This window comes from Papio anubis, chromosome 4 (assembly GCF_008728515.1).
Source record: "Papio anubis isolate 15944 chromosome 4, Panubis1.0, whole genome shotgun sequence".
NCBI classification, from domain to species: Eukaryota; Metazoa; Chordata; class Mammalia; order Primates; family Cercopithecidae; genus Papio; species Papio anubis.
In genome coordinates, this window is record NC_044979.1 from 71,687,105 (window position 1) to 71,713,478 (window position 26,374).

At 39.4% G+C, this 26,374-nt stretch overlaps 1 protein-coding gene across 4 annotated transcripts in view; it reads right to left on the reverse strand.

The window, feature by feature from the left end:
* The window catches only part of CDK6 (cyclin dependent kinase 6), a 235,517-nt gene that overhangs the window by 46,826 nt on the left and 162,317 nt on the right, over positions 1–26,374 (reverse strand). For all 4 annotated transcript variants that reach the window (XM_003896329.5, XM_017956965.3, XM_003896328.5 and 1 more), the window contains one exon: positions 20,862–20,971. In XM_003896329.5, the coding sequence (XP_003896378.2) occupies positions 20,862–20,971 (110 nt within the window). The remainder of the gene's footprint in view (positions 1–20,861; positions 20,972–26,374) is intronic.

Sequence of the window (26,374 nt, forward strand, 5' to 3'; positions counted from 1 at the left end):
TCTGGAGTAACTGGGACTACAGGCACGCGCCACCACGCCCAGCTAATTTTTGTATTTTTAGTAGAGATGGGGTTTTACCATGTTGGCCAGGCTGGTCTCGAACTCCTGACTTCAGGTGATCCGCCTGCTTAGGCCTCCCAAAGTGCTGGGATTACAGGCGTGAGCCACGGTGCCAGGCCAGTTCTCTGTTTTTAAAGGGCTCATGTGATTAGGTTGGGCCCCCTCAGATAATCCAGAATAATCTCCCTGTTGTAAGGTTCATAACCTTAATTTCATCTGCCAAATCCCTTCTGCTATGTAATGTAACAAATTCATAGTGTTTAGGGTGTAGATATATTAGGGGACCATTCTGGGTACCACTTCAGGTGAATATTTCTGTGCCAAGATGGCTAACAGTGGTGAATGATAATGCTAAATCTGCCCCAAAACAACAAACAACAACAACAACAACAACAAAACCAAAAGAAGAATTTCACAGTTAGACATTACATTTTAAGTTTTACCCATTTCCAGAAGCCTTTAAGGTCCAAGAAACAGGATGAAGATCAGAAGTGAGTTAGGGACTAGTAGCAGAAGGTCTTTGATACTATAAGGAGCATAATGAATTGCTCTCGACCAGCATTTGTGCAAGTGGTAGCTGGAAGAAACCACTGCCAGAAACAGGGTGACTTCAGGGGGCTTAAAGAGAATACAGGAATAACAGCAAATGTCTAGTCCCAGGAATGCATTTCTATAACCTGAAATAATACTAAAAAAATCTTTTTTTTTTTTTTGACATGGAAGAACACTAGTGTCAGTTGTTAACTCTCTAGTGGTGGGATCTTAGGGAGGCCCTGGGATCTTGGAGAGAGGCAGGGGCATCCAGGGAGCTGGGGCACTCCAAGGAGGGGCTCTTTACCAATGGGTCTGGAAGCACATCAATATCTTAACAATGGGTAAGGGATGCAGTAACATTTACAACACTAAATATTGGAATTGTAATCCAGTAACATGAATGAGAGTCAACACGCTCACTTATAGGGAGGAACACAATAGCAAAAATACTTTTGAATTTCAACATTTCATAATGTACTGATAGATTGTTATTTATTAAGCAATTCCACAAATACTGAACATTTTGATTCATTTCACTTTTTGTATTAATATAGGTCATCTTCAAGTAGAGAAATGCAGTATTAAGAAAATTGGGAAAAATGCCAGAAGTGATATCAGAAGGAAAACATCACCCACCTGAGAGTTTAACCCAATTTGCCTTTGTATCACTTTCTTAATTCTCCTAAAGTGTCACTTTTGTTCTTTGCTGCCTGCCTTAAGGGGACTGTAATTTAGCTACTTCATTTTACGTCTTTATAATTCTTTCTTATCTCATTCATCTCCCTTTCCATTTCATCTTTGGTTTTTCACTTTGAATAGCCTTTCATATATTTATTTTTTAGGTCTTTAGAGACCATTTCTTTCTAGTCAAAGGTAGGGTAAAATGAAGCATAATTTTAGTCATACTTAATTAGACTTTTAAATCTGATGGTACACTCTGCCTGAAGCTTTTCAGGGGGAATTTCTGAGGTCCAATTACAGGGCTAGTCTCATAATAAGAACTAATAATTCATAATGAAATTATTTGCTTTTAAACCTCATCCAGATGCTGTTGTGAAAAATATACTAACCCAACCGCATTCCTATAGGGTCATTAACATGGCCAGTACAAACAGGTGAGGTCTGCTGAAGTCATAGTTCTCAGAGCTTCTGTAAAGAGTTGGATGTTGGTTCTGTGACAGTATCACTACAGGGCAACCCTTTCATACCAGTCCTTTCATAGTATGGCATCCTGTTCTTGATGTATGGATTTTGATATCCTTTTCAGTTAGCTCAAGTAAATGCCCAATGTGTATTTACCAAATATACAAATAGAAACTGAATCCTTGCATCACTAAACTTTGTGTTCCCTTCACTTATTAAGACAACTTAGCAGAAAATAAAGTTCTTGGGTTATAGACTCTGCCCCTAACAAAGCTGTAGAATTTTCTCTATTCTCCTCTGGCTTCGGTTCAACAAGAGAGAAGTCTGAGGCCAGCTTGATTTTCTTTCCTTTTTGTATAGCTTTAAAACAAATGTATTTGATCCTTGTAGGCTCTTTTCTTTCTCCCTGAAATGCAAACATTTTTCCAAAGGTACTCCATGTCAAATCTTTGGAGTGAATTCCATGGGTTGTCTCCCCTTTCGCCTTGTAGCACAACACTGATATTCTTCAATCTACCATCTATCTGATAAGCAAATTCCTTTGTTCTGGTCTCAGTCACTGGTTCCACTGTAGGCCCACATCACAAGCAGTCCTAAGAATGCATCTCAGGGCTCCTGTTTGAAATCCTGACACAGAAGAACGTGCTCTTTATCTGAGGATCCTGCAGGGCAGACGTGAAACCTGGAACTACTGTAACCTCTTTGCCATGAGTGAAAACAGTCTTTGAAGATGCCAAGACATAGAAAAGGGAATCTTAGAGAAACGGAGCTGCAGGTTCTGGATTAAGCCAACTCTGATGCTCACCAATCTCTGGAATCACCATTTATGTGAGTCAACAAGTTTTTTATTCTTTAGTGGATCCAGAATGAGTTTTCTGTATTCATTGAGAAACCTGAGCATCTCATCTACTAATGTCTCTTTTTAACGATTTTCCCCCAAATATTGCAAGATCTTTTAATTTGTGTACTTAAGTTTTTCCTCAGTTTAGGAACATGTTTCTTTAATTATGGCTTTTATTACTGCATTTTAAGACCATCAATTTCCTTTCTCTTTTCTTTTTTAGAGACAGGGTCTCACCATGTTGTCCAGGGTGGTTTCAAACTCCTGGGTTTAAGCAATCCCCCTGCCTTGACCTCCCAAAATGCTGGGATCACAGGCATGAGCCACCACACCTGGCCTCAAGATCATCAATTTCTTAGGCCAGATTTCTATTCTTTATCCTTCATGTTTGTCACTTTCTCACCATTTTATAAACCTTTTGTTCTTTTTTTCCTCAGTATTTTGTGACAACTTTCAATATCATCCTTTATGTCAATTGGTTCCATTTCCTACAGCATTAATTCTATGTTTTACTGCTTCCTATCAGATTTTAACTGTGCTATATACTCAGTTTCCTTACAATTCCACTTATCATTCGTCTCTCTTTCCATCTCAGATTGCTTTTTTCACATTTTAGAGTGTTCAATTCTTGTGGCTTTTTTTTTTTTTTCTGTTTTAGAGAGTATGTTTTCTAGCATTCTTCTGAGTCTACTGACTTTTAGAAATTTTCTTCTGATTTAGCTAATCATTTTCAGAATTTTTACTTTGGTTTTTTGAGTCTTTTGGATAATGTTACTTTACCCTATCTAGTGGTATTTTTTCAAAAGTTACAATAATTTTTTTTCTTTTAGATAGTTGTTTTTTTCATTTTCTAAGGGGAGCAATCTAACCAGAAAATTTGTAGTCAATGCAATGTAGACATTACTTTGAACTTATTCTGTAAATATTTAATGGTCTCTTAGTAGCTTAGATGTTAATATCTAGCATGTTTCATCTAATATTATTCTTATGTCTCTGTCCCCACTTACTAAATATCCCATTCTTCTCACCTCCAAACCCCTAGTTCCTTTTTGCATGTATTGCTTTCTGGTATTTGAAGCCTCCTACCCGACACAGCAAAAGATGTAATACTGTGGAGTAGGTAAGACAACAGCACTCTGGAGCTCTCAACAGGAAGGGTAGTGGGAAGAGCTGGCCATTTTCTGAACTGAAGTCAACCTTGTGTTTCTGAAACAAGGGGAGTTGAGGGAGGGGAATAAAGATCTACCTATTTCCAGGTGCACATAACAAACCTGTGTCACCAAATGTGTGTGTGTGTGTGTGTATATATATATATATATATAATTTTTCTTTTTTTTTTTTTTCTGAGACAGAAAAAAGTCTGTCAGAAAAAATCCCAGGCTGGATTGCAATGGCGCAATCATGGCTCACTGCAGCCTCAATCTCCCAGGTTCAAGCAATTCTCCCACCTCAGCCTCCCAAGGAGGTGGGGCTACAGGCATGTGCCACCATGCCTGGATCTTTTTTTATCTTTTTTTTTTTTTTTTTGTAGAGACAGGGTCTCCCTATGTTGCCTAAGCTGGTCTCAAACTCCTGGACTCAAGCAATCTGTCCACCTTGGTCTCCCAAAGTGCTGGGATTATAGGTGTGAGCCATTGCACCTGGCCACCAAATGGATTTTTCAATCCAGTTCTGGCTGAATGAAAATTCTTCCTATAATTTTGATAATTATTTCACTGCCAGTCTTAGTTTTTTAAATGCTGGATGTTTTGGGGGGCCAGTAGGTATCATTTTAAACTAAAAGCTCCTAATATTTTAAATAAATTTTTATTGAGGGTTTACAGAGGTAAATGCAAAAATAAGCTGTTAATATGCAATCTGTAAAAAAGGTATTAGGTTAGAGAAAAAATGAAACATGTCTAAGTACTAAGTTCAGTGCTGTTTTTAATCAGGGCTGTATGCCACCTAACAGAGTGCCGTTGAAAAAAGTTTACTGCATGCTGATGCCTAGAGAATTCAATATGGCTCTGATAAGCAAAACAGATAAAGCAATTGGCTTCCAAATTACTTCTGAATATCGAAATATTAGCATGTCAAATTATTACAAATTAAATGGTTGGGCAACACAGTGCAAACACATTTGGCAGGCTCTTGTTGCCCGACTTTAAAAGTATTGGATCTCCTCCCAAGTTTTAGACTGGGAATGTCCAGCAAACTCTGTGCCAGTGATAAGAGAAGAGTTGGTAGTATCCAGCTCAGTTCATGGTAAAATCTAATCTCCACTAGAAATCTGCCATCTTGAATTGTCCCTTGCAATGTTTCAATTAGCAAGTAAGTATAATCCATATGTCTACAGTTGTCTCTGTCACACCTTTCTTTTTCCTGTTATAAAAGTGCATGTATGTGCATGTGCACATTTGCACATGCTCCTAAGCAGCCAACAACTCTTAAACAATCCTATCTATGAGTAAATTCTAATACCTGCAAATTTAATTTGGCAAGCAAAACTGGAGCAATAAATTGCAAACCCAATACTATCATGTATTTCCAGAGAAGGTTAATGAGAAAGACCATGCTGAATGCTCTATATTTCCTATGGTTAAAGTGGGAGGCAGAGAAGGACAAAGGGAGAGAGGGAAAGAGAAGGAAAAGAAGGAGGAGAAGAGGAGTGTGGAGGGAAGGAAGAAGAGAAAGAAGATAAATGGAAGGAATAAAAGAAGCTAGGTAATATCTTTTATTTCTATAGGAATATACCCAAACCAAGTGTTAAACCAAGTGCTGGGTCTTATCAGACACCAACTCCTTCAGCCACCACAGGAACACCAGATGGGAGGTAGACCCTCAGTACAAAACAATAGAGTAAGGGTATCAGACAGCCACAGACCACTCCACAGCAAGGGCCCATATGGAGTTACCTGGATTGTCACTACCACCTATCATTTCAGTACAAGATCTAGTAGAATCTTTTGATACATCTTACTATTTTTTGTAATTTAGCACCTTGGTGGTGTTTGGTGAGCAATTATGTAGGCATACAATAAAATCCCAGCAATCTACATTTACCTGAAATTATTTACTATATTTATTATTGTCTAGTAAATTTGCATAAACACTATAAAACAAATGTAAATGTTACACCACGCTTTAAAGGAGTTACCAAGGCCAGACTCAACCCATATTGGAGGTCCAAGCCCCAGCTAGAATAATTTTGTGCAGGTGTGGTTCTTTTTATTTTGTAGGATTATGAAGTACCTCCTGCTCATGAGAAAAATGAGATGGTAAGTTTGCCACTGACGAAAGATTAGACTGCTAAGAACTGACTTTCCATCCAGGACACAAAAGGATTCTCTAACTTTCCTTTAGAGTTGGTCATAAAACTTTCATTCCAGAGGTGCCCATCCTACACCTGAAGGAAAGGAGCATTCTTATCTCTGAAGACCCGGGGACACAGAATGCTTCTGAACAAGCAGGCCTTGCCAGGTTTCCTCCAGTTTATAACCATTAGATCATGCCCTTGGTCTTCTGGTCATACTTCTGCATGACTGTCCATAAAAATGCACAGTTGTCTCTGTTTCTTTGGGTCTTCATTTCTGAAGGCCCCCATGTCACATAAAACATATTAAATAAATTTGTGTGTTTTTCTCTTAAAAAAAAAAAGAACTGGCTTTCAACGTATAAAATAGCGACTGTCTCTGTGTTTTATAATCAAGAGTGGATGGCTTCTTGCCTCAAGCTGATATTTTCATCTGACTCAGTGGTTGAAAGATGTGACCAGGTAGACCTGAGACTTTATGACCAGGTAGACTTGAAACTACTAGTTTGATTATTTTCCTATTGTAAGTGGCTGATGGAAAAGCTTCTAGAGTTATTCCAAGGAGGAGACCTAGAAGGCATCCAAAGTAATGATGCATGAGCGCTGGTGACTAAGAAAGAAAAATGACATGAAGGACCCAAATTCTGCCTGCAAGGAATATCAGAACTCAACATACAATATACTTCAAGCCTAGGCACTTATGAAATTCTGTAGAATAATCTTTGAACTGCCCGTGCACTGGAAAAAAACTGGTCTGAAAAACTGCTTGGGACGTGATCAGAGATAATTTTTTTTTTAACTGACAAAATGAGGTTGATTCCTTCCCTATCGCTACCCAACTGATAAAAAGGAAACCCACAGTGAATTTTACAGTTGAAAGATGTCTCTTATGCATCAAATCAAGCTTAACAAAAATTTTATAAAATTACCATATTCACTTATGTTTTCCACTTATTTTTGACACAGTCTCACTCTGTTGCCCAGCCTGGAGTGTAGTCGTGCAATCATAGCTCACTGCAGCCTTCATCTCCCAGGCTCAAGTGATCCTCCTGCCTCAGCCTCTGAGTAGTTGGGAGTACAGAAGCACATCACTATGCCCAGCTGATCTTTCTTTTAAAAATTTTTCATAGAGACAGGGTCTCACCATGTTGCCCAGACTGGTCTCGAACCCCTGAGCTCAAGTGATTCTCCTGTTTTGGAGAATCCAAAGAGCTGGGATTACAGATGTAAGGTACCATGTCCAACCTCCACTTAATATTATTTTAATGTAGTGGTAGAAGAGGTAGCAAGGCTTACATAAGAGTTCTTGTCTTGCTTTACTCTTGACAACCTTTCTTCATCTTTGAGAATCTCAATCCTACCTCCCACCTCAAGCTAAAAACAGAGTTTAGTTGAAACTTTTTGAAGGGTAATTTGGTTTAGCTAGCAGAATTAAAAAAATTTGCATGTCATTTGACCCTGTAATTTCACTTCTGGAATTTACTGTACAGAAATACCTGGATGAATGCTCCATAAAATAAGCACAAAGATTTTACTGCAACACTGTTTGCAGTAAATATTGTTTGTATTTTTTTGACAAAAAAATGCCCTAAATGTCTATCAAGAGGAAATTAGTTAAAGTATGAAATAAATGAACTGACAGTTATTAATCTGTTCAAAAATGAGTTAAATCTCTAGGTACTGACACATTACAATAAAATAAAGCGAATAAGTAATGTACAGAAGAGTATCGGGTAAGTTCATTTCTGTGAGAGAAATTTACAGATGTATATGTGTACCTATGTATTTTATGCATTTATAAATGCTCTCTCGAATTTGTAACAAGGAAGATCTGGAAGTATATCGAGGGGAATATCTTTGGGAGTTTTGGAGGGGAGTGCAGGAAAGACAATGTTCACATTTTATACTTCTGTATTAACATTAGGTGTTTTTACAACCAGACTATGTTATTTTCCTTTTTTGTTTAATTTTTTTTTTCAATTAAATAAAACTAACAGGCACGGAAATCTCCTACTTTGATCCTTTCCACAGCAATTTTTGTTTCTTTAAGTGGCATGTGGAGTGAAAGATCACAGAGATAATGAGGCTCCCCAGGTGCAAGCATTTTTTAAAGTAAGGACATATTAGGGATGATCCACCAGTGTCGATAAACACTTTATACTTGCAAGTTGGAGCTCAAGCCCCATTAAGTCAGGGGAAGGCCAGGCAGCTGCATCAATCTCAGCTTGGCTGGTTTGACATGCAAGGGCTCCAACATCTATAGCCCCTACACAAACCAGAAAAGACGACAATGTGGGACACAGAAGAATGAGACTTCAATGAGAAGGGCACTGACTTATTTTCTCCCCTCTTCCCAATAAATGGCAAGTCGTCTCTGTTTCTTCTTTAATTTATCCTTTTTTTTGATGACTTAGACTTGCATCATCCAGTCAGTACATGTGGCTACTGAGCACTTGAACTGTACTGAAAAAAAAAAAGTCTGAACTGAGATGTGCTATAAGTGTAAAACACACATTGGAGTTTGAACAGTTTAGTAAAAAGAAAGAATGTAAAAATATCTCATTCATCCATATATTTATAATCATTACATGTTGAAATGATAATATTTTGGATGTACCGTGGTAAATAAAATATATTATTAAAAGTAATTCGACTTGTTTCTTTTTACCTGTTAAAATGGGGCTACCAGAAAACTCAAAAATACATTTGTGGCTCATATTACATTTCTCCCAGATGAGCTGGTTTATACTTTTATAGATATTCCACATGGCAATGCAAATGTTCAGAAAAAGGAACAGCAGGGTAGAGAAGTAGGCATGACACACACACACACAGACACAGATACACACACACACACACACAGACACACTTCTGAATTCATAATAAGGAAGAAGTGGAAGTATATCCAGGGGGATATCTTTGGGAGTTTGGAGGGGAGTACAGGAGAGACAATATTCACGTTTTATACTTCCATATTAACATTAGCCATATTAGACATAGTAAGAGTTTCAGAAATGACCATATGGTTTTCTCTGGAAGCAAAGAATACCAGAGTTGCCGTGAATCTTGGGCATCATCCATTCCAGTGTTTTACAGCCCTTTTAAATCTCGGAAGCCTAACAGAGAAAAAAGATGAAAGCAAGATACTCTGATTAAAGCTGAGTGTGGGAACAAGAAGGGCTGAGAACTCTCTGGACTATGCATAGGAGGGGGATCTAATAACTCTGAAGCACAGTTTGAATTCCATGGATGTGGTATTCCAGCCTCTCCATTTTACAGGTAAAGACACTAAGCTCCAGAGGTTGATGGTTTGCCTTCAGTGGCAAAGCTGGTAGAAGCAGGGCTGGAACCCATTCTCAGATGTCTGATTCCTAAGAAACACCGTGCTCTGCATTACATCATTGCTGCAGCTACAGTGGACAACCTGTGTGCATGGAAAGGCAGTGGCTCAGGAAAGTGCTCTGACACAGGTACAGACACAACACTATGGGGCTACTGGGGTGGGACACAGTGCTTCAGGCCTCTTCGTTAAAGAAGCAGCTTCTAGATTTACCTTTGAAAGATGACAGAGGCAGCTGAGCACCCAGGACAAGAGAAGAGCAAGGGTTCTAAGGAGAAAAACCTTGAGGCATGTTTTAGGGCCAAAAGGTCGGTTTCTTTCACTAATAGTTACATCTTGGAGAATAATATATGCTACGGCCAGAATAGAGTTGAAGCCTTCTTTCAAAAGGTCTTGAGAGCCAAGGATCCTACACCAGTCTTAGCAAGGTTTTGAAAAGGGTGATAATAAGAACATTAATTTATCACAAATACACAAAGGGGCAGGAAACATGGAGACATATTGACAGGTTACTGGGTGACTGTTAAAGGCAGCCTCAATTAGTGAGATGCAGGTCATGATGGAAATGGGTCAGATTGGAGGGGAAACAGAATCCACATGACTTGGATACAGAAGGATGAAGATGATTCCAGGGTGACTCTGAGAACCCAGCTGGGGGGCTGTGGGATGAGGGTTACATTAACAGAAAACGGGAAGGTAAGAGAAGCTGGTTTGATGGGTTCAGTGAAGAAAGGGTATCTGTGAGGTGGTTGGTGGAAGAGTCAGTCCATTAAGAAACTGCGATTTGGCCCTGGAGCCCATCTGAGGGTCATCTGCATCTTATCTAGATAGAACTCTTCATAAACACCTAGGTTTGGGAGAAGGGAGATGAAGAGCCAGGAAAGGGGATATGGGCAGAGGCACCCAGAAGTGTTCTTTTCACAAACACTGAGGACAGGGAGGCTTTCATGGAGTGAGTGGCCACAAGATTCAAATGCTGCAGACATCATGTGAGATGAGAATGGAGAGGAGGCCCCTGGATGCAATGATGAGGAGGTCACCATCAACCTCTAATATAGCAAGTGTCGGGAGGACTCTGAAGTCAAATAACCCTGGTTCAAAGTCTCTTCTTGGGTCTCAGTTTTCTTACCTGTAAAATGGGGATGACAACAGTACTCCTTATAAAGTTATTCTGAGATTGAAATGAAATGGTGTATTTTAAAGCACCAAATATAGCTGACCCTCGAACAACATGGGGGTTAAGGGTGCTGATGCCCTGTGCAGTCAAAAGTCCATGTATAACTTTTGACTCCCCTAAGACTTAACTACTAATAGTCTACTATTGACTGGAAATCTTACCAATAGCAAACAGCAGATTAACACATATTTGGTATGTTATATGTATTATACCCTGTATTCTTATAATAAAGTAAGCCAGAGAAAAGAAATGCTATTAAGAAAATCATGAGAATGAGAAAATATATTTACTATTCATTAAGTGGAAGTGGACCATCATAAGGTCTTCATCTTCCTCATCTTCACATTGAATAGGCTGAGGGTAAAGGGGAAGAAGAGGGGTTGGTCTTGTTGTCTCGCTGGTGGCAGAGGTGGAAGAGGTGGAGGTGGTGGAAAGGGAGATAAGAGAGGCAAGCACACTTGGTGTAACTTTTACTGAAAATAATCGGTATATAAGCGGACCTGTGCAGTTCAAACCTATGTTTTTCAAGGGTCAACTGTACAGAGCTTGGCTCACAGTAAGTGTGCAATAAATGTTATCTATTATTTTTATGATTCGAAGGGATGAAGAAATGAGCAAGTGAAGAAGAAGTGGAGGCTACATGTAAAGACACCAGTCTTTAAAGCAGTTTGGGCATGAAGGGAAGGAGAAAGACTGGGGGAATACAAAGGGGAATGAGAATCTTTTCCAGAATGGAGAGACAAGGGCATGATTTGACCCTTACGAGGCAAGTCAGAAAGGGATGATGGATGAAGTGAGAACCTAAAAGCAGGGTAGGAACAAGAGCAAGGGTTGAGGAAGATCTGCCTTGTAAGCAGGGAGAATGCATCCTTCCAGAAACCAGAGGGAAGGAAGGAGAAGTTGAAGATAAAGAGAGATTTTTGAACTGGAAGAGAAAAGGAGCTCACTTTGAGGGCTTCACTCATCTTAATTAACTGGAGATGGGGCTGAATGTTGGGTTGGGAGTGTGGAAGTCGGTTGGGGCTTAAGGATTGTGGGGGTGGGAAGAGAAGGGAATCCTAGCATGGAAGTGGGTCTCAGACCAAAGGAGGGGAGCTGGAGGGGAGGAAACATGCCCATCAAAAGCCTAGATGCAAGTGCTAAATGAGCATGTGTGCTCTAGTTGCTCTTATTTCTGTCTCTAAGTAGAGTTTACTTTTCAGTGGTGGAACATTTAGATGATGAAGTCCCTAATGTACAGTGTTGTGAGAAGGGAGAAGAAAACATTAATTCTCACAGGGGTCACTAAATGCTTGCGTATAGGCTGGGGGACAGGGAGAGTGCAAGCTGAGTGATGCAGCTGCTGAGTCAATCAAGATCTTCAAACTGCTCTGTCTCCATGTATGTGCAAAACACTTTCATCAGTAACATTTACTCTAACTCTGTAGTTACTCTTTGCTTAAAAATCACGGGTCCTGAAAATCCCCAGGTCATGCCATTAGGACTGGGGAGACAGGAGTGTAAGAGGATTGCAAAGAGAAGTTGAGAAGCTTTGGCAGAATTGTGCCCCCAAGAAGTAGAGAGCTAAAAACACTGCAATTCTCTTCTTGAAGGGATAGAGCACCTACATAAAAAGGCCTGGTTTTAGTTACCTCGAAGAAGATTGTGAGTAAAAATTTGGGGAAGAGAGGAACTTCTGCCTATGCGACAAGGATTCCGAAAGTCAGATTTGAAAAGAGTAACAGAAGTAGACAGTCAGAGAGGGGAGGTATTGGCTGCTAAGAACAGGGATGGGAACACGGGAGGAAGTAATAAACCAGTAGTTGTTAGTAAGAGCAAAGCAATGGCTTGGGAAGTAAGAGGGAAGAATGGTAGAGTGGCAAATGATATGTGATAGAATGGTTAGAAGAAGACTAAGCCAATAAAATCTGGTTTGTGGTAAAGACCACAGAACAGGCCGACCTAGGATGTGAGAATGGAGGGGCCCTGGAGTGGGAAGGTGGAGGACCAAGAGATGCCCCCACAGGAAAAGGCCAGATCTGGTGGTGGCTTCTCAATATATGTCATGAAAACAATTATATTTTTCAAATTCATGTTAAAATACACATTACGAATTAAAAAAATCAGGCCAGGCACGGTGGCTCATGCCTGTAATCCTAGTACTTTTGGGAGGCCAAGGCGGGCGGACTGCCTGAGCTCAGGAGCTCGAGACCAGCCTGGGAAACAACAGTGAAACCCTGTCTCTACTAAAATACAAAAAATTAGCCGGGCGTGGTGGCATGTGCCTGTATTCCCAGCTACTCAGGAGGCTGAGGCAGGAGAATTGCTTGAACCCAGGAGGCGGAGGTTGCAGTGAGCTGAGATTGTGCCACTGCACTCCAGCCTGGGCAAGAGAGAGCAAGACTCTGTCTCCAAAACAAACAAATAAACAAACAAACAAACAAAAAGAATTAAAAAAAAACAGTATTAATAGCATTACAAAAGTATGAATTTGCTCTTACTTAGAACTACCTTGTTTGCATTACTCAACCAAAATTGGACCTTTTCCTGGGTACCATCTTGGATATTTCCTTACTCATAAAAATGGTTTTTAAAGAGATCTTCCCATTTGGCTGGTTCTTTAAAGGAAGAAAAAAAAAAAAAAAAAAAAAAAAAAAAAAGAGAGAGATTCTAGGAAAATATCTAACAAGAGGTAAGAAATCTGAAAGTCTAGAGTGCCCTGGTTTCCATGCACATGTTTTGACCTAACCTGAAATGATGGGTTTCTTCTTACAGGCTAGGGCGTGCCTTCTGGCGCCTTGGTGTTCAGTTCAGCTTGTGAAGGACCTCATTTCCTGGATGTCACTGGAGGGGTGCTCAACTATGGGGAGGCACCAACACAGTAACCAATGGGAAAATTGGCAAGGCAGTCAGTGACATTTTAAAGACATTTGCTCACTGACCACTGACCCACAAAGGACAGTTTCACTGTCAGTTTCTCAGCTACTGGTGTTTAATTCACAGAAATCAATGACGACAACTCTAGAGAGGCCACCAGACAAGAGGCAATATATGACCAATCATGAAGCCTTGTTTGTCTCCTTCTAACAGTGACTCTATTTGTCATATTCTTCCTGGTGGCATTTGGCATTTCTTAGCTAGGGATTGGCAGAGCTGGCAACTCAGAACTTCTAAGAATTACTATCTGCTTGCCACAATCTTTTATTCAAAGAATCATGTTTTATTTTCTTTTTTCTTTCTTTCTTTTTTTTTTTTTGGAGACTGAGTCTCGCTCTTTTGCCCAGGCTGGAGTGCAGTGGCACGATCTCAGCTCACTGCAACCTCCACCTCCCCGGTTCAAGTGATTCTCCTCCCTCAACCTCCCAAGTAGGTGGGACGATAGGCGCATGCCACCACACTCAGCTAATTTTTTGTATTTTTAATAGAGATGGGATTTCACTGTGTTAGCCAGGATGGTCTCGATCTCCTGACCTCGTGATTCACCCGCCTCGGCCTCCCAAAGTGCTGGGATTACAGGTGTGAGCCACCAAGCCTGGCTGCAGGTTTTATTTTCTAAATGTGCATTTTATGTGACTTTGCTGTAACCTGGAAAACCCCATAACTTTCAAACTACAGACAATAATTCTAACTAGGATCACAAGGCAACCAATAGACACCTGGGGAGTGAACACTGTGAATTTATTTTGCTGTAGAGTTAAAAATAAATCTATCACAATCATCTGATCATCTATCCATCCATCCATCCATCCATCCATCCATCCATCCATCCAATCTCATCCTTTAAGCTGACTAAGTTGGCCACTAACCGAATTCGTAACAATTTTTTTTTAAGTATTAAAATACAATTCAATGTGGAGTAAGGATGGGTTACTATAGATGAAAAATTAGGGGCCGGGCGCGGTGGCTCAAGCCTGTAATCCCAGCACTTTGGGAGGCCGAGACGGGCGGATCACAAGGTCAGGAGATCGAGACCATCCTGGCTAACACGGTGAAACCCCGTCTCTACTAAAAAAATACAAAAAACTAGCCGGGCGCAGTGGCGGGCGCCTGTAGTCCCAGCTACTCGGGAGGCTGAGGCAGGAGAATGGCGTGAACCCGGGAGGCGGAGCTTGCAGTGAGCTGAGATCCGGCCACTGCACTCCAGCCTGGGCGGCAGAGCGAGACTCCGTCTCAAAAAAAAAAAAAAAAAAAAAAAAGAAAAATTAAAGGAGAAAGATAAAAAATGTAGCTCTTACCCATTTTGCGGAATGCTTCTGTGGGCCAGTGTGGGCAGTTACTAAACCCAGGTGACAGTGACAGATGATATTTAAACTCTCTGGCTCTTTGTCAACCATTTGCCCTATGACTCTCTTTACCGAGTTTATATTTCCTAGGTATTTCATTTTTGAATAAAAGACATGCACCTCTTAATAATATAGCAGAGAATTGGCCAACCTTTCTAATACAGGAGAGATTCTAAATCAAAGCTATTAAACAAATGTGTGATTTGCTTCTTGACCACTCTAAAATATCATTGCTGCTATATCATAGTAATACACAAAACATTCCAGAAAAAAATATGGCCTCGTAGGTCAAACAACAGCAATGGCAGAAACCCAGCAGAGTAGAAAAATCAAAGGTGATGGAGTCAGGCAGACACGAGGTTTTGGCTCTGTTGTTTAATTGTTGTATGCCCACGGGCAAGTTATTCACCCTCCTTGTGGAAGGCTTATAGTTCATTATCTGTAAGCTCTGGAGAAAAGTCTTCAGAATAGGGGTTTAAGCAGATAATGCACATGAAGGTGCCCCCAACCCCCAACTGCCAAGGCATGGGCCTGTCACATGACAAATGGTAACTCCCTTTGCTTGTTTTCTTCTCCCTAGGTTATGGAGGATGGTGAGCCTAGCTGATGCATACATGATTATTCCTCAAAGATTTTAAATAAACAACTAGGATGTGACCTCTAAAGAAGGTTAATCCCGACTTCTGGCCTTCCACTGAGAAATCTTTCCTCTTCAAAAACAGACTTGTCATTATACCCACTCACAGTACTCTACACTTCTTCACAACATTTATCCCAGCTCTGGTTAATTAACTAATGGTGCAGGTAGTGAATCTTTTCTCTATTAGGATTTAAGTCACCCCTCTAGGAGTGGGCCTGGCATACAGTAGTCACTCCAAAAGTTATTTGTAGACTGAATGGAACACTTGTTATAGGATTTCCAACATGTGACATATTACTGTTGGTGACATGTGAGATGATTTAGGGGATAAACATGCATGAATTTCCTTAATAATTTTAATGGTTATATATTTATTCTAATGTGTATCGGACAAATAAATAACTGGTCAAATCTCTGATTTTTCTATACAGCCATGACCCTCATAATAACGTTTTGATCAACAATGAATGAACCACATAAGTGAGGGTGGTCCTAAAAGATTATAATGAAGCTGAATGATTCCTATCTCCTAGTGACATCATAGGCATCTTAACGTTATTGTAGTGCAGCGCATTACTCACCTCACATGTTTGTGGTGATGCTGGTATAAACAAACCTATTGCGCTGCCAGTCATATTAAAGTATAGCACATATACTTATAAACAGTACATAATATTTGCTAGTACAAGACTATGTTACTGGTTTATGTATTTACTATATTATACTTTTATCATTATTTTAGAGTGTACTACTACTTATAAAAAGAGAGTTAACTGTACAACAGTCTCAGCCAGGCCCTTCACGAGGTATCCTAGAAGAAGGCATTGTTATCATAGGGGATGACAGTTCCATGCATGCTATTGCCCCTGAAGACCTCCCAGTGGGACAAGAAGTGGAGGGGCAAGATAGTGATACTGACCATCCTGATTCTGTGTAGGTCTGGGCTAATCTGTGTGTTTCTCAGTTTTTAACAAAAAAGTTTAAAAAGTAAAAAAATAAAAAATTTAAAAATAAAAAAACTCATAGAATGATATAAAGAAAATATTTTGTATAGATGTATAATGTGTTTGTGTTTCTTTATTTTTTGTTTATTTATTTTTTTAGACACAGGGTTATCTAGGCTAGGGTGTAGTGGCATGATCCTAGCTCACTGTAATCTTGAACTCCTGGGCTCCAGTGGTCCTCCCACCTCAGCCTCCTGAGTAGCTAGTACTACAGATGTATGCTACCATGCTCAGCTAATTATTTATTTATTTTCTAGAGATGGGGGTCTCACTATGCTGCCCTGGTTGGTCTTGAACTTCTAAACTCAAGTGATCCTCCTGCCTTGGTTTCCCAAAGGGTTGGGTTACAGTGAGCCATTGCATCTGGCTTGCTTGTGTTTTAAGATGTGTGTTATTACAAAAGAATCAAAAAGTTAAAAAATTTAATTTTTGTTTTTTTTTTTTTTGAGACAGGGTCTCCTTCTGTTGCCCAGGTTGGAGTGCAGTGGTGTGATTTTGGCTCACTGCAACCTCTGCTTCTTTCGGGCTCAAGCGATCCTCCCAACTCAGTCTTCCAAGTAACTCGAACTACAGGCACGCACCACCATGTCCAGTTAATTTTTGTCTTTTTTGTAAAGACAGGGTTTCGCCATGTTACCCAGGCTGGTCTCGAACTCCTGAGCTCACGCAATCCATCTGCTTCAGCCTCCCAAAGTGCTGGGATTACAGGCGTGAGCTACTGCACCCGGCCAAAAAATTTAAAAAGTTTATAAAGTAAAAATGTTACAGTAAGCGAAGGTTAAGTTATTATTGAAGAAAGAAAAATATTTTTAGATAAATTTAGTGTAGCCTAAGTGTACAGTGTTTATAAAGTCTACAGTAGTGTACAGTAACGTCCTAGGCCTTCAACTCACTCACCACTCACCCAGAGCAACTTCCAGTCCTGCAAGCCTTATTCATGATAAGCATTCTATATAGGTATATCATTTTTTATCTTTTATACCATATTTCTGCTGTATCTTTTCTATGTTTAGATACACAAATACTTACCATTGTGTTACAATTGCCTACGGCAGTCCGTACAATAATATGTCATACAGATTGGCAGCCTAAGATCAATAAGCTATACCATATAACCTAGGTGTGTAGTAGGCTATATCATCTAGGTTTGTGTAAGTACACCCTACAATGTTCGCAAAATGACAAAACTGCCTAACAATCAATTTCTCAGAACATCACCCTGTCGTTAAGCAACACATGACTGTACTTTTGTTTAGGATGAGGCTAAATAAAAAGGTAAACTGATAAGAGAGTAGTAAAAAAAAACCTAAGTAAATAATAGTACCAGTCTCATAAGAATATGACAAAAACAAGGTGATAAAGAAAGGACAAAATTTGGTAATTACTGCCTTAGCATCAAGTGGGTACCCAGAGTTTAGAAGCTCAAGACCAACCAAGGCAGCATAGTGAGACTCCTATCTCTACAAAAAATTAAAAATGCTAGGATTCCCTGATTTAGGATTAGCCTAAAGCAATGAATGAGTCTGCTTTAAGAGCCCATGGCTTGGGAAGTCTCAAGTGGGTCAATACTAAATCAGGAGTCAGGTCAGAACCAGGTCAAGCTGGTGATGGACCCCAGAACTCATCTGGCATAAGTAAGAAGCATGACACATGGATATCTGGGGGGTATCATAGGAAATACCAAGGACACAGGGTACCCACCCTAGGAGGGATGGTGTGATTGGCCTGGATTCACTCTCCTTTCAGCCTTAAAGGCATAAGGACCTGGTTTCTGATACTGCTTCCTCCTTCAAGCAATTATTTCTCAACTTACTATTTTTGTGCAAGGCTTCTGGAGAAAGGGTACTTTCTTATGTGCACATCTGAGGTGCCAAAGGATCTCTACCCAATGTCTCACTTTTCCAGCAAACTGAAGCAGACTGCTGCCGCTATCATTAAAGGAGCCCTCTCCTGAGCCTCCAATATTTGAGTCCTACTTCTCCGTCCCAATGCTGAGATGGAGAGATAAGTATCCCTCTAGTCTTGGATTGGAACATAGAATGAATTTTCCCATAGAAGAAAAAATTTTGATGAATTAGCACAATGGGTGTTTTGTGTATGTTCCAGGTCGTAGAGGATTCTGCAAACTAGGCTTGGAATCCAATGACCACTTATCACTTCAGTGGAAAATGCTTTTAACGCTTTAAAATAAAATTTGTTCCACAAATGGAGATTGCCTATACTTAAACATACAGCAAATTCCTTAGTAGTGAATACTTAATTCTACATATCTCAAGTTTTATCTTTCTTTTAACGTCTTAAAAAAATTGACTTTTATCATCAGTCATGACTAGTATCCAAGTCTGTAACTGTTGAAGGACTCTGTCTTTACGGTTGAGACTATACTAGACACATAAAGATAATTCCAATAAGCATTTCTCTAATCAACTCTTGGCAGTACCGAGTTATTCCTGGGATGAAGGAGAATGACTGTCTAAACCCCTACTCTGCTCTATTGACAGTAAATTATTCTTGGTTCTAACCCTAAGCCTTTAACCCGATGTCTTCCACACTTGTTGGATGAAAATAATTGCTGAAGGTACTTTTAAAAATAAGAATTCCTGGCCCCAGCCCAGTAATGAATCAGAATCTCAAGGGAGAGGCCTGGGAGCCAGACTTTTAAAGACTGCCCATCCCTGGTGATACTGTCATCCAACCCAGGGGTTCTTATCCTGGAGGTTATACTAGGATCGGAGAACTTGTTAAAATGCAGGTTGCTGGATCCCAGCCCAAGAACTACCGAACCAATAGGTCTGGGGTGGGGCCTGAGAATTTGCATTTCCAGCAAGGTGCCTGGTGATACTGAGGTTCCCGGTGCAGGGACCACACTTTCAAAATCACTAATTGAGCCTGTTTGGCAAACACTTCAGCTGAATTCAATATTACTTTTTCCCTCCTCTCCTTTGGAAAAAAGCAACGCTGGAACAGAACTTGCAAGACTTCCTTTGGACTCATATCCTTGCTACTTCTTTTTTTTTTTTTTTTTTTTTTTTGACCGGGGCCCCCCCCTTTGCCCCCGCCTCAGCCTGCCCGAGTAGCTGGGACTACAGGCGCCCTGCCACCTCCGCCCGGCTAGTTTTTGTATTTCTTAGTAGAGACGGGGTTTCACCGTGTTAGCCAGCATGGTCTCGATCTCCTGACCTCGTGATCCGCCCATCTCGGCCTCCCAAAGTGCTGGGATTACAGGCTTGAGCCACCGCGCCCGGCCATATCCTTGCTACTTCTTAGCTGCCTAATGTTAGACAAATAAATATACCACTCCATCTCAGTTTGCTCTTATTGGTAGGATTAAGAAAAGTAGCATAAAGGAAGAGGTTTGATGCTATACTTGGCACATGGTACGGCTGCATTAAACATCTGTTTACTCTGATCTCCTTGCCATGATCTCCCATCTTATGAGCCACAGATGAACTTGCTGAGTACCAGCAATAGTTCCAAAAATCTGTTACATGCACAAAACTTTGTTTGGTTAAAACCAACCAAACAACAAGCAAGCAATGGTTGACCAGTTCTTTTCCTTGTGAGCTACCATGGAGCTACATTTTAAAGATACAATGGGAATATACTGTTTCCTAACTCACCTAACTCACTTTTCCCCATGGAAATAAAAATAGAAAAGAAAAAGAGATTGGATTATGATTAGGTTCTCTGTTTAATTTAGACTAGGCTGAACTTAGTTCCCAGGTATGGATTATTTTCCTGGCAGATATTTATTATATTGTTTGGCTATTTCTTGTGACCTGAAAATCAAACAATCGAATCACATACTCTCTCAGAGGGAACTTGGAGGGCATGTAGCCTATGCACCAACTCTATAAATGCTGCTGAAACATCACCAATGTGTGGAGGTCCAGCCTCTTCTTAGACACACAATGAGAACTCACTATTTTCACAAACCCCAATCCACTCTTCAGATAACTGTCTAATCATTAGATTTTTACCCCTTTTAACAAAAATCTTTGTTTGTAATTTCTGTATCCTTAGTCTTGTTTCTGTCCTCTATAGTGCCTGAATATGTCTAATCTCTCCTGTACATGGCAGCATTTAAAGTGCCCTGAAGTTGCACTGACATCCCCATTGCTTATTCTTTTTCAGCCTAAATATTGTTTTTTTCAACTATTCTCACCATCAAAATTTCATTAAAAAAGTTTTCATATACTTAACAGTCTTGGTTCTCCTCCTATGGATAAAGTCCACCTTGAGGATATTTCTTCACTAAAAAAATGCCAAAATATGTGTTATTTTCACCATGTCCTATCATCACCAATAAAACAATGTAAATTATAAGAACAGTGGGGTGTTTCCTCCCAGGCAGAGTTTCCAGAAGCTGCAAGCTACAGTCATGTAAAACAACACTGTAAGCACTGAGAAGACAAACTTTCAGGACAGGCTTGCAAGTGGTAGCCTGCGGCAGATGGATCTGGCCATCATGACCCCTAATGACAGAAATGCCATGCTGCCATTTAAATTCACAAAGATCCACAGTCTCTTTTCAAGGAAAGCAGAGTGAAACAAAATGTATTTCTTACTTTCTACGAAACATTTCTGCAAATATGCAGCCAACACTCCAAAGATCCACGGGGGTGGCGTAGCTGGACTGGAGCAAGACTTCGGGAGCTCTGTACCACAGCGTGACGACCTGCAATGGCAAGCGGATCCGAGTGTTACTGACGAAGGTGGTTGTGGGCTTAGACTCCTCAATAAACCTGGTGGTTTAATGACAAGATGTAGTTCAGAAAGAATTGCTATAAATCATATAAGGACGCTGTGATAGAAGCAATAAGTAAATAGGACTCATCACTGACGGGCCAGGAAATTATACCATCCTCACCAACTGGGTTCCCAACCTCCGACTCTATGTCTAACTAGGATGGCATAATAACATGAGTTTCAGAAAGCAAAGATCAAAAAAATTTTTTTTTAAACTTAGAAACTGTTTTTTTTTTTTTTTTCCCCTTAAGGGGCCTTTAAAAAATAATGCATGGAAAAAAGGTGATGGCAGCAATTACAGCTCAATCCCCAGGTCAGCATTATTGGCAAATTGGAAGATGATGGCATACAGAGTGGTGTAATGGATTTTGGACTTTGGAGACTCAGAAACGGGGAGGGTAGAGAAAGGGGTGAAGGAGAAGAAACTACATACTGGGTAAAATGTACACTACTTGGGTGATGGGGGCACTAAAATCTCAGACTTCATCACTATACAATTCAGCCATGTAACTCAAAACCACTTGTACCCCACAAGCTGTATACACACACACACACACACACACACACACACACACACACACACGAAGATGGTGGTGCCAGGGCTGCTGGATGGTGACCTTGAAGTCTACAGAACACCCAGGACATGTCAAAACTGCTCTTACCATGACAGCTTGGGGAATCAAAGTAAAACCCCTCTCCATGCTGCTCTTTTCAGAAAACAAGTAAAAAACGGGGAAGAACTTAAGAGAGAATGTGTAACCCAATTGTTCATATCATGTGTGAAAAAACCAGGCAGAGGAAGAGATTCCAAAAAGACAAGAAATTTAAAACAGAGCAGCATATAGTAATAGATGAAACAAACACAACTGTAACTTTTCTTGCCAGGCTGAGGGCTGAAGAAAGCATATCATGTTAAAGCTGCAGATTTGAGTATATAGAGGGGGTTCAAGTGATTCCTTTTGTGGGGTAAGGGGCAGATAGTCTATGGACCTGGAAGGTGTATTCTTAATTGTCAGATAAAAAATTCAGAATATAAATCTATTACATCAGAATTTTATATTATTCAGATCCCTTTTATCTTTATTGTTTTGTCTAGTTGTATTATTATGGATGTCTATCTAAATTCTCTGAAATTCTGCTTTATATATTTTGATGCTATATTACTTGGTATGCTAAGACTGCAGTAGCAAGTCTCAATAAATGGTGGCTGCCATCAATTTCCTTCTTTTCTTATTTGCACACACTGCTCCTCGTATAAAGGGATGGAGTTTATTCATCTTCCATTGAATCTGAGTTGGCCTTAGTGACTTACTTGACCTACAGAATATAGTGGAAGTAATGTCTGAGACTACCAACGTTAGGTCATAAGAAGCCTGAGCCTAGGCCTTTTCTCTTGAGATGCTACCTCTTGGAACCCAGCTGTCATGCTGTGAGAAGCCCATGGAGATGCCCTGGTTGACAGTCCCAGTTGAGCTCTCAGCTGACCTGTGACTGAGCCATCTTGGACATTCAAGCCAACTGACCTATATAACTGCAGTCCCAGACAATGTCACACAGAGCAGAACTGTCAGCTGAGTCCGGTCAACTGACAAGATTATGAGTGATAATAAAACGACCCCTCTAAATCTTTAGGTGATTATATGGCAACATCAAATTGGAAAAATATTCTTGAGAGGTTCCCCCTCTATATCTCATCTAACATATTTTGCTTTGATTCACATATGGGTCAAGTTTTGTTTAAGTAATACTGGTTGATATCTAATGGAGGGATGGCTGTGATATAATAGAAATAAAAAACAAAACACAAAACTGACAATACCGAAACAACGTTACTCAAGTTATCATTTGGCCCCAACATATCTTTCTATCAATGCCACCTCCCACAGTACATCAATGCATCACCTCCCACAGAACTTCCATAGCCTTTATATCCTAGTCACATCTATACTGCACCACTGGTTCTTAACCCTGCCTGTTCATCAAAATCCCCATGGGGTTTTAGAAAAACTTAGGTGTATAGGTCTTATCTCGTGCCACTGAATTAGACTTTCTGTGGGCTGAACTTTTGGGTTGGAGTTTTCCTCTTTCCTTCCTTCCTTCTTCATCTTCTTTTTATTTTTTCTTTTTGAGATGGAGTCTTGCTCTGTTGCCCAGGCTGGAGTGCAGTGGCACGATCTTGGTTCATTGCAACCTCTGCCTCCTAGGTTCAAGCAATTCTTCTGCCTCAGCCTCCTGAGTAGCTGGGACTACAGGCGCACGCCGCTACACCCAGCTAATTTTTTTTTTGTATTTTAGTCGAGACGGGGTTTCACCATGATGCCCAGGCTGGTCTTGAACTCCTGAGCTCAGGCAATCCGCCTGCCTCAGCCTCCCAAAGTTCTAAAATTACAGGCATTAGCCACCGTGCCTAGTCCTTTCTTATTTTTTTTTTAAGTTCAAGTAACCCTCACCTTTGGCTATGTTTGAACACCACTAGATTACGCAAGCATATTCGACTGCTCTTGTCTCCATGCTTTTGTTTATATCATTTTCCTAGCCTGGGCAACTCTTTTTTCTCCTCTCCACATGTGTAAATTTCACCTATCCTACAAGGCCTAGCTTAGATGCCAGCACCACCCTGAACTTGCTGCTATCTGAAAATCATACCTTGTAACATAGCTCATAATATGGTTTGTTCCTGAGGACATGGCCCTGCCTTAATCTATGTTTATATCTGTAAATGCCTATCACAGTACTGTAAACACAACAATAAGGGTTTAACACCTATTAAATTAATCCTTTTAAGGTAGTCATTGCTAGAAAGATAACTGGGCAAAATTCAAAGACCAGTCATTCCCAAAAGAGAAGGTATTGTTTTCGCTAAGAAACGAGTGTCCAATACTGGGGTCTAGTTTTAGTTACACGACTTGTTTCTGCATTATTAATATTTCTAGCTGGAGGAACACTTCTTTGCTTCCCTGACACACTGTAAACAAAACTGCAGGTGCAAACTGTCCATAAGGTTCCACTTGAGTGGTTGACAGAAATACACAGATATCATGAGGGCACACACTTATCTTTCTATCTCAATTCAAAATAAAGTTGAATCTTTATTTTGGAAGAAATACATAGGAAGAAAAGTTGAATCTGAATACAGCCTTATTTTAAGCTGTTCTAAGGAAAATATTCTTTCTTTCATTTTTCTTTTCAGACAGGGTCTTGCTCTGTTGCCGAGATGGGAATGCAATGGTGCGATCTTGGCTCACTGCAACCTCCGCCTCCCAGGCTTAAGCGAGTCTCATGTCTCAGCCTCCCAGGTAGCTAGGACTACAGGCACATGCCACCACACTTGGCTAATATTTTTGTATTTTTGGTAGAGATAGGGTTTCACCATGTTGGCCAGGCTGGTCACAAACTCCTGACCTCAGGTGATCTGCCCACCTCGGCCTCCCAGAATGCTGGGATTATAGGTGTGAGCCAATGTGCTCAGCAAGAAACTGGTTTCTGATTGATTATCCATCCTAAAAAACTTTAGTAAGGTTGTCTTCATTTTCAATACTTTAGTCAGTTATACCTATTATGATAAATAAATGTATAGACAGTCAAAATCATACTAACAATATTGACATGTTGGGGAAATTCCCTCTATTCCTTTTAAAATTTAGTTACCACTCAAAATGTAGAATGAATTTTTATCAAATGCTTTTTAAAATGTCTATTAATAATGACCATATGATCATTTGCCTTTATTTTATTAAAGACATATTAGTTACATTAACAGATTTCCCAATATAGTAGCATCCTTGACTTCTCGGAATAAATCATTTCTGATTATGTATTATTCTTTTAAGACACTCTGAAATTCTATTTGCTAATATCTACTTAGCATATTGACTTATATTCATAAATGAGGCTGATCTGTAGTTTTTTTGTGTGTTAATTTTTCATGTTTTGTTACCAGGGATATTCAAGCTTCCAATTTTTACTATATTCTGGAATAGTACAAATAACAGAATAATAACCAGTTCTTCGAGGGTCAATCTCGCTCATAGAGCTGTCTGGATCTTTGTTAGCAGTGTGTCTTAATGGTCTTTTGAATTTCTTCTTGGTAATTAGTCTGCTCAGCTTTCAACCTCTTTAGAAGCCAATTTTGGTAATGAAAAAGGATTTTCCTATGAACATCCTTAATCTAGATTTAAAAATGTATTGACTTAAATTTGAACATAGTATTTCTTATAATTATTTTAATTTCATCTGTTTCCTTGGTTTACTGATTTTCTCTTTCTTAAAGTTGTAAATTTTTGTTTTCTCTTTATATCTGTCAGGTTTATCAGAAGTTTAGCCATATTATTTATTTTAAAAAATGGATACAATTTTATTTCCATTTTGGAAGGATCATTGTTTTATTTTATAATTTGTTGATTTAAATTTTTATCTTTTAAAATTTTCTCCTCCTAATTTCTTGTTGTTTTTGGGCTTTTTTTTTGAGTTAAAATTTAGCTCTTTTCAATTTTAATTAATAATAAAATGCTAACTATATATTCATAGATAAACTTTTCTCATTTTTGCTCATCTTTAAATACCATGTAATTTATCTTTAATTTAGAAGTGTTTTAAAATGTCCATATGGTCAGGTTATTTATGGCAATCTTTTAATGGCTGAATTTCTACTTTTATTGAATTACAACGAGAGACTATAATCTGTACAATTTCTACTTGTTAGGATTTATTATTGTTTTCTTTACAATGATGTATATACTTGGTTTTTGTTCTGGGAGTGAAATGCAAGTACTCTCTTTTAAGTGTAAAGTTCTTTATTGATAAGAGTTTGTCTTATATAAATCCTTACTTAATTTATGGTAACAAAAATATTATTAAAATACCAAAAATTGAGATTAAGGTAGACATGACATAAAATAAATACATAATTCATAGTAATTCAGTCACAAAATAAGATGGAAAAAGAAGTCCATTCATACTAGTAACAAAAAAATGTAACACACTGAGGAATTAAAAGAAATTTACAAGATCCCTATTAAGAAAATGATATACTATTGTTGAAGAACATAAAGTAAAAATAAATAAATGGTGATACAGACATGGCTAAGATAGGAAAAGGCCACATTATAAAGATAAGAGCCATCCCTGCATTAACATAAAAATTTAGGACAGTCCAATGATTTTGGGGAGAAATTTAACTTTGACAATAAAGAGCCTTTGTTAGGACAATGCTTAAGAAGAGCCAAAAATAGTTTGAGAAATAGGAATAAGGGGCATTTTCTCTTTGATACCAAAATATACTCTAAGGCATGTTAAGTAGCAAGTAAAATCGTAGGTGCTAAAAGATCAAGAA